We start from the raw sequence: 9,546 nt of genomic DNA, 5'->3' as shown, positions 1-9,546 counted from the left end.
CCTTTTTTTTTACATTTGGCCTTAAGTTTTTATAATACCCATATAGTTGTAACAATTCTCAGATTAACAGCACCAGTAGCTAAAACGGAGTAGCCTAGGCCCCGAATTAATTTGTCTAGGTCAATGCAAATATGCATAAATTAGTATTGTATAGCTGTAAACTACTGATTTACCTGCAAATGCAATCTTGATCCTTATTTTGGAGGGGAGAGAGACACACACTGTATATAGTAGTGGTCTAGGGTCTAAAGCAAATGGATTTCAGTACAGGAGGAACCTTCGTTAAAGTATATATTTCAATTAGTGCTAGATCTGCATAGCCCGATAATAAACTTTGGAGACCGTGTACTCATCTACATAAAAGCGCAAGACTAATTAGCAAAATCACATAGTGCAAATGTTAACACTGCATCTGACAGCAGACACAAGTGCAACAGAGTCATCTGCCACCTTCAAAGTGTCTTGCTATGGAAAACAAAAACAAAATTTAGTGTATATAGCTGAGGAGAATAATTACCCAAGGAATGTTGAAAAAAAAAACACACAGCAATTTGGTCATTCACACAGAGGAGTAGCTTAAAGTTGAAATGAAAAACTTCTATAGTAATATACATACCATAAGTGGTATTTGTGGTTTGTTATTTGGTCAAATAAAGACAGAAGTGGCTATAGGTAGATTAATTTTCTGCCACTCATATGTTGCTTCCTCATGTGACTGTGCAAACCTAATTGTGCATCTATTTTAGAAGAAGTTTTGTTATATGCACTAATCAATCCCCTAAAATATGAACAGTTTACTACAAACCATTTCCAGGTTATCAGACTAAATGAGTGCAATATAATAACAGCACTCTCATCTTCATCTCATGTCTTGGGCCCAACTGCCTGCATGTTTCTACAAAATGTCATATGCATAGGACAGTGTCCTTGTAGGTCTAAACTTGAGCATCCGTCACAGGGTTTCCTGGCAGGAGTTCACCATTCACCACATTGTCCTGTGTCTTCTCCTTTCCTTCTTCCACTTGTTCTGCCTTCTTTCGGTCTCTCTCCTGGATAAGAGGAACAGACAGGAGAACCAGAGCTCCAACCAGTGGAGGAATGCCAGCAAGATAAAACGCCAAGTCGTAACTCCTTCGAAGATCAATTAGAAAACCTATTATTGGAAGAAGATTTTTGTTAGAAGTCATTTTAAGAACTTTGCTACACGTGCAAAATGTATTCCTAGCAAACTTATTAAAGCAGCAAGTAATTTCAGAATCCCCGTTTAACAAATTCCTAGCAATATTGAAAAAAGGGGGGGGGGGGAGGGGAATTTGGGACTTTAAATGAGGCCATGCCTGGGTAGAGACATGTGCCTCCATCCCTGTCAATTGGTGACGGAAGCAAAATTGCAGCAGAAGCAGCAAGGTTGCAAACAAAAAAGAGGGGTGGGACTTTGAATGAAACCCCCGCCCCACTTATTCACACAGTTCCCCCATGCCCCACCCCTTCATTCATCACCCAGTATACTTATTTTGTCCCTATCCACACTAGGAATGCTCGAGAAGCCTGGACCCACCGGGCCCCCCCTGCCCTTCAGCTCCCACCCCTGATGCCCTCGGATTGCCTATGGCTCTTGACAGTGTGTCTTTTTGTGCACACTCATCTGTAAGTTATCTGGTCCTAGACGACCCCTTTGTTTTTGGGGGGGGGGGTTTACCCACCCTCTCTTCTTTACTGTGACCTAGCTAACTTACTTAGACCCACTTATTCTCCTCTGCAGATACTTGACACGTCTGCTCCTGAAGAGCGGTTGAAAGCCGCGAAACGCGCCGAGCTATCAGACACTGTGTATCCCAAGTTACACATTTACCCAAAATGATGTGCCTATTTTATGTTTACCATGATAGGGAATGGAAAGACTATGGATGGTGCAGATGCTATTCTTGTTATGTTTATACCCAATTATGAATACTGGTGGATCCCCTGAATTTTACCATATCATTATTATGCATAAACATGTTAGTGCCAGATATTGTTAGCTTGGAAACGGCACCTCTTATGAGGTGCATTTCTTTAAATGTGCAATTCAATGTATGTCCAATATGTTTATTGTATGATATCATTAAATATTTTATATTCCAGCATTGTATCCATTTTTGCCATCGTGGGTTTTATTCAAAGTCCCACCCCTCTTTTTTGTTTGCAACCTTGCTGCTTCTGCTGCAATTTTGCTTCCGTCACCAAAATTCCTAGCAATATATGAATGCTTGTCCCCCTTTTACTTACACAGCTGCAAAAATGATTGCAAAATCCTTTACATCTGTGAGGATTGTAAACTTGTATGTATAGTTAAATAGTAAACTAGGTTTTAAAAAAATATGTGAGACTGTCAAGTTCATCCTTTCACAAAATACAGCAGTTTAGTAGGTAAAAACACACATGAGCAACTGCAAGCAATTTTGTGTCTCAGGGGGAACATGAACATTCCTTCCCCACAATCTAGTGTTGGATCAATTCCCTGGATACAATTATTTCCATATTGGCTTTTTGTGATTATAACTGAGAACAGGAAGAAAAATATGCCACTTTAATATAAAGATTCAAATTTTGACATGCCTGTAAATTCCATACCGTACCGAACACAGGAGTCGATTCTCTGACCATGGCTATATGTGGCTACAATTGGACACTGGCAAAAGCTTTGTTAAGCGTGACCCCCCCCCCCCCCAGTGTATCCATTATAACCCCACCCACTCTGAGGCTCCAGGTAGTTTAAAGCAGGGGTCTCCAACCCCCGGTCCGCGGCCCGCAGTCTGTTTACTGGTGGGCCGCGAAGCCTGTGCCATCTGAGGTGCGGCGGTGGTGGCGGGCGAGCAGAGAGATCGCCGCCATCACCGCTGGTCCGCCCACACAGCCCGGCCAGCGTACCAAGGGGGGGCAGGGTGCATTCTGTCCTGGGTGCGACACATTACAAGGGTGTCGGCCCGGCGCCCCCCCTTCTCCGTGAGTGAAGCCAGGCGTCAGGCAGCAGCGGCAGCGCTCAATGCACAGCGGGGGGGGGGGGGAGTGTGCGGAGCTGGAGAGACGACGGCAACTGCTGGACTTAAAGTTTCAAGGTAAACAGCAGGTGATTGGTTGCTAGGTGGTCCTAGCAACCAATCATTAGCATTGTTAATATGAAATGTTAACTCCAGCAGTTCCCGTCCTCTGTTCTGTGCTGATTTGTCTCCCCCTCTGCATGCATCATGCATGCCCCAGTAAGGTAGAAATGGGCAGTGTGCAGGGGTCCAGAGCTGGATGGGGGTCTATGTGCAGGGGTCCAGAGCTGGATGAGGTCTATGTGCAGGAGTCCAGAGCTGGTGGTGGGGGAGGGGGGAATGTGCAGGGGTCCCAGGCTAGGGGGGCAATGCGCAGGAACTGTGGCAATCTGCATCTGGTGGCATGTGACTGGCATGTGGCAATCTGCATCTGGAGGCATGTGACTGTGGCACTGGCATGTGGCAATCTGCATCTGGTGGCATGTGACTGGCATGTGGCAATCTGCATCTGGAGGCATGTGATTGGCATGTGGCAATCTGCATCTGGTGGCATGTGACTGGCATGTGGCAATCTGCATCTGGAGGCATGTGGCAATCTGCATCTGGTGGCATGTGACTGGCATGTGGCAATCTGCATCTGGTGGCATGTGACTGGCATGTGGCAATCTGCATCTGGAGGCATGTGATTGGCATGTGGCAATCTGCATCTGGTGGCATGTGACTGGCATGTGGCAATCTGCATCTGGAGGCATGTGGCAATCTGCATCTGGTGGCATGTGACTGGCATGTGGCAATCTGCATCTGGAGGCATGTGACTGGCATGTGGCAATCTGCATCTGGAGGCATGTGGCAATCTGCATCTGGAGGCATGTGGCAATCTGCATCTGGTGGCATGTGACTGGCATGTGGCAATCTGCATCTGGTGGTATGTGACTGGCATGTGGCAATCTGCATCTGGAGGCATGTGACTGGCATGTGGCAATCTGCATCTGGAGGCATGTGGCAATCTGCATCTGGTGGCATGTGACTGTGGCACTGGCATGTGGCAATCTGCATCTGGTGGCATGTGACTGGCATGTGGCAATCTGCATCTGAAGGCATGTGACTGGCATGTGGCAATCTGCATCTGGAGGCATGTGGCAATCTGCATCTGGTGGCATGTGACTGTGGCACTGGCATGTGGCAATCTGCATCTGGTGGCATGTGACTGGCATGTGGCAATCTGCAGGCATGTGGCAATCTGCATCTGGAGGCATGTGGCAATCTGCATCTGGAGGCATGTGGCAATCTGCATCTGGAGGCATGTGGCAATCTGCATCTGGAGGCATGTGACTGTGGCATGTGGCAATCTGCATCTGGTGGCATGTGACTGGCATGTGGCAATCTGCATCTGGAGGCATGTGGCAACTGTGGCATGTGGCAATCTGCATCTGGTGGCATGTGACTGTGGCACTGGCATGTGGCAATCTGCATCTGGAGGCATGTGACTGTGGTACTGGCATGTGGCAATCTGCATCTGAAGGCATGTGACTGTGGCAATCTGCATCTGGTGGCATGTGACCGTGGCACTGGCATGTGGCAATCTGCATCTGGAGGCATGTGACTGTGGCACTGGCAATCTGCATCTGGAGGCATGTGACTGTGACACTGGCGTGTGGCAATCTGCAGGCATGTGACTGTGGCACTGGCATGTGGCAATCTGCATCTGTTGGCATGTGACTGTGGCACTGGCATGTGGCAATCTGCATCTGGAGGCATGTGACTGTGGCACTGGCATGTGGCAATCTGCATCTGGAGGCATGTGACTGTGGCACTGGCATGTGGCAATCTGCATCTGGAGGCATGTGACTGTGGCACTGGCATGTGGCAATCTGCATCTGGAGGCATGTGACTGTGGCACTGGCATGTGGCAATCTGCATCTGGAGGCATGTGACTGTGGCACTGGCATGTGGCAATCTGCATCTGTTGGCATGTAACTGTGACACTGGCATGTGGCAATCGGCAACTGGAGGCATGTGACTGTGGCATGTGGCAATCTGCATCTTGTGGTATGTGACTGTGGCACTGGCATGTGGCAATCTGCATCTGGTTGCATGTGGCAATCTGGTGACAGGCACTGTGGCAAGCTGCATCTGGTGTCAGATTCTGAATTATGGTGAATTTAACTATTTAATTTTATATTGCAATATAATAATAAAAAAATAATGTGCTTCAATAATCCTGACACCATATTAACCATGGTGTTGTGATGATTGAAGTGCTAACACCAGCCATTTCCTGACAAATTGGCCACGAAAAACCGCATCATCGGGCCTTGGCACAATTTTCATCCACAATGCCGGTCCCCGGTGCCCAAAATGTTGGCAACTACTGGTTTAAAGCACTAAGGAGACCACAGAGAGCATTGAGGGACAGGACTGTACTGTACTCCAAGACACAAAATTTCACAGGTGGGTCAAAATTACAATCATCCTAATCGTACATCCAGGACACAGGCATTGAAGGGTCAACTCCTGTGTCCTGTATGTATGATTAATCAAGTGTATCCTCAATCAATAAATCAAGGAATAGGCAACAAAACAACTAAGTGCAGAAACTGGCGCATGGGAAGAAGTGGTGTCAATCAACTCAATCAGACAGACAACAGCAAAACACTATAGCTGAAGCATGGATCAGGAAAGGCTCAAACAGCACAACTGTCAAATTTTTTAAACGGAAGAACAAGCTGAGGCCCCACAACCCTTGAGAAGGATCAATGCTAGATGTGGACTCCTGAGGGAGGAAGCTATAAAGATAACATTTAGCAAATTGGAAATTTAGCAAGGAATCCCCTAGAGGGGCTGCTCTGTAAGAAATGGAAGAGATCAGCTGGCAAGATAATACATGGCATGTAACCACAGATGATAATCCTAATACATATAAGTGTTTGACATGTCCTCAAGGCAGGACAGAGGGAGAGAAAATGACAGTCCCATGGAAGGCAATAACAAAAAAAAAAGCACCAAGGTAGCTAAAACTACTGGCTTCCAGGAAACTCTGTTCCTATGTAGTGTAAGAAAAAAAAAAAAGAAGCCCCAAGGTAGAATGCAGGGGAAGCCAAAGCAGACTTACTGTTATTTGGTGTAACGGAGTGGAGAAGGTTCTGTTCTTTCAAAGGCCCTGTGTAAAGGAGTAGCCCCTCTTAGCAGAAGGGGAGGGCTCTGCGTAGACAAGAGCACCAGAAGAAAGCTCCAGAGGGGCACAGAAAGTCACAAGTGACTAAGACGAGCGACTTCTTGCTAAAGGGAGTGCATAAGGAGTGGGAAGCCTAAAGCTGGTTTCACATAGACTGTTTGAGCAGGCCCGCCTGTCAGTTTTTCAGGCAGACCTGATCAGACCAGTTATTGTTCTCTATTGAGTGGTAGATGTCAGCAGACATGTTTCCACTGACACCCGCCAGCATTGGAGCCACCAAAAACAGACAAATGGGGGATCCATTCCCCATCCGTCAATCAGATTGGATAACAGATGGAAACTCCCGCCACATAGAGAACAGCGGGGCTGTGTCCGTGTCTGCTCTGCACAGCAGAGCGCACACGGACCTTTCATCCGCCTGCTCAGCGGGGATCATTGGAGAGCTCTTCTCTGAGCAGGCGAATCCGCATTATGGAGTCCGCCGTCTAACTAAAATTTACCAGGTAGCAAGGGCTAGATGTCATGTGAGGCCAACGGAAGAAGTTGTCGGATAAGGAATTGTTACAATTTCTAGGATAGTGTCCTTTTTTTAACACACTAGGTAAAAACTACCTCATGTGACAGATTACAGCAGAGTATGGGGGAGGGGGGTAGGCAATCTATGTTCCCTTCCCAAGAAAAGAAGGGCAACCAACCTAGGAGGTTGCAATGTGCCTAACTGACGAAAATCAGGTATTAGAGATGCTGGGATATCTTTAAGTGAGTATCTGTACAGCAGTAACATAACAGAATGCAGTTGGGGAGATGGACAGAAAAATGCAGATGTCTCTACAAGCACAAGTGGAAGGAGACAAGCATATAAAATAAGTTCTGAGCACAAGGGAAATGCGTCCTTTCTTAGTACTAGGTCAGCATAGAAGTAGATGGGCATCAAGGCCAATTCTCCTAACCACTTGAATTCTGGGCACCTTTACCCCCTTCCTGCCCAGGCCAATTTTCAGCGCTATCACACTTTGACAATTGCGCGGTCATGCAACACTGTACCCAGAAAAAATGTAAAGGTAAAAATAAGACCGTTATCTTGTCCATGTCCCTGGTCCAGGCTTTACCAGTCACAGTGGACATATCTCCAAAACAGATCTTCAGGGTCTGGGTGCCATAGGTATGAACCATAGACCTGGACCTGTATAGCATCTTGCGGCTAACTGGCTTATTGTACCACATACCAAGATGAGCAACAAATTATACAGTGTCCAAAACAAACATTACAGGTTGACCCCAGTGTTACGGGGTCCTGGTATGGTTCCCAAGATGTACATCAAGGGTAACTCGTCTGGAAAATGATAGTGAGCCATAAGTTAATAAGCAGTCAGATCTTGATAGAAGTGTTAGCTGAAGACAAGGAAAACTGGTGACAGGTAGAAACATCTTATTTTCTAACAGGAGAAGGAGTCCATCAACTAAGGACACTTACAAAAAAAACACTGAAGCCTTGCACATGGGTGAAGTTGTATGTGTACACTGGGGTAACAGTTCCCTGCAAAGCTCTGGCCAGTGTATTGTCATCTGAAGGTATGGTCTAAGAATCAACTCCTATGTCTTGTACTTTATGATTAAGATATTACATGTTTTTTTTTTTATTTCACCAAGCTCTATGTAACAAGGTGGGAGAGCAGAAGCACACATGCTGGCCAGGAGCTTAGTATGCTTAAGGCAGTTCCAGTCTGTGTGCAGATTATGTAACCTAAGCCAAGGGGTAATGTGGCTACCATCCAATTGGCATGGCATGGAGAAGGCCTCCTATTCAGGCTGGCTGGGGCTGCCTAGCAATGGACGCACAATCCAAGGGCATATCACTGGTGTGTTGCAAAGACTGAAGTGTAGGCTACTAGCAGGCCATGACAGGCAGCATGGAATTGCAACGGAGAGGGGGAGGGAGAAACCCCTGACAACCTTAAAAATTAACACACAATAGATGTCAGATCTATAGTTTCTTGGTTTTAACTTGCCACTTCTTAAAAAATTGTAAAATGACATCAATTCTATGGAACTGTCCCATGAGATTATATATATATATATATATATATATATATATATATATATATATATATATATATAATGCCTTGTTGGAGAATTTACTTCCTTCTACACCAAGAGTAAGGAGGGTCACTGAGCCAGATAATTTGATTACATTAATTTTGCCTTTGCATTATCTCCCCTCTTCCTGTGAAAGCCAAGGTACTTTAACCATATAATGTTTGCTTGCCTGCAATTGCATTGAACTTCATTAAAGTGTTATCAAAATCCAGTAATAAAAATTAAATATACTGCACCTAACCAGTCTATACCTATAAAATGGCTAATATAATTTCCTTTTTCTTTCATTTTCACCTTCTAGCAACACACTTTCTGTCCTAGGGTGACAACACCAACAGTACTGAGTCAAGAGAGAAGCAGCATGTCACCCTGGGCTACTCTCCTAATTTTGACTAATTAGGAGATAAGAGAAGAAAAGGGGGGGGGGGGGTAACATATGTGCTTACAGAAATAGTATTTTTTTTTAAAACACAAGTGTTTGTGGCATCTGCTGTATTTCAGACCGTTGCCTAAAACTAACCTGCAATTGGAGGCCCAGCAGTCATTGGAATGGACATGAGCCCCAGGACATAACCAATAGCTTGGGAGGCTTGCATAGGACCCACCAACTCAAATGCAATAGGGCTCATCATGCTGATAAGGAATCCATCACTCAAGCCAAGGAAAAGGCAAACAACAATGACACTCTCAAACACTTGGCACAGGGGCAACATCATGGACAGAATTCCAAGTAGTAGAAAAGAGGCCACCTGAAATGAAAAAGTGCAGGTGCAATAAAGAAAAACAAAGTTTCACAGGATTAGTTTAGGATATGGAAGTAGCTTAAAATACAGTATAAAAGTAAGCAATCTACATGGATACAATGTAATGCAATATGAGTAGTTAAAAAAAAAAAAGCACATTTTCTAGAAACAAATAATTTACGGGAAACGGTGGCACAAATGATTGGTTATGTGAAATTTCTAACTACACAAGATGAGGTTTGCAGCTAACAGACCACTCTGCGCCAAATACAACATAAAAGTTTAGAACTGCCCTGGCAGGACAGGCTGTTAGCTGCTGGAATTATGAGCAGTGAAAAACTGTAAGATTAAAAACTAATCCTAATGACTCTTTACTCTAGTGCAGATGTTTCCCTACTTCATCCCATAGGAGAACAACTGCAACAATTCCTAAGAAAAAAAAAATGCCATGAGCAAACCAGTGATATGCAGCAGTTCTAAGACAACAGATAAAATCTAGAGCAATGTTTCT

General features: G+C 45.1%; 1 protein-coding gene across 1 annotated transcript in view; it reads right to left on the bottom strand.

Moving 5' to 3' along the window:
* Positions 1–346: 346 nt before the first annotated feature.
* The window catches only part of SLC16A2 (solute carrier family 16 member 2), a 310,780-nt gene continuing 301,580 nt past the window's right edge, over positions 347–9,546 (bottom strand). The window contains exons 5-6 of the mRNA XM_040323984.1: positions 8,813–9,041; positions 347–1,153 (exon numbers count right to left, since the gene is read on the bottom strand). Coding sequence (XP_040179918.1) covers positions 936–1,153; positions 8,813–9,041 — 447 coding nt within the window. The 3' untranslated portion in view covers positions 347–935. The remainder of the gene's footprint in view (positions 1,154–8,812; positions 9,042–9,546) is intronic.

Source organism: Rana temporaria, chromosome 9, assembly GCF_905171775.1.
Source record: "Rana temporaria chromosome 9, aRanTem1.1, whole genome shotgun sequence".
Taxonomy (NCBI): Eukaryota; Metazoa; Chordata; class Amphibia; order Anura; family Ranidae; genus Rana; species Rana temporaria.
This window is presented reverse-complemented; position numbering and strand designations above follow the sequence as displayed.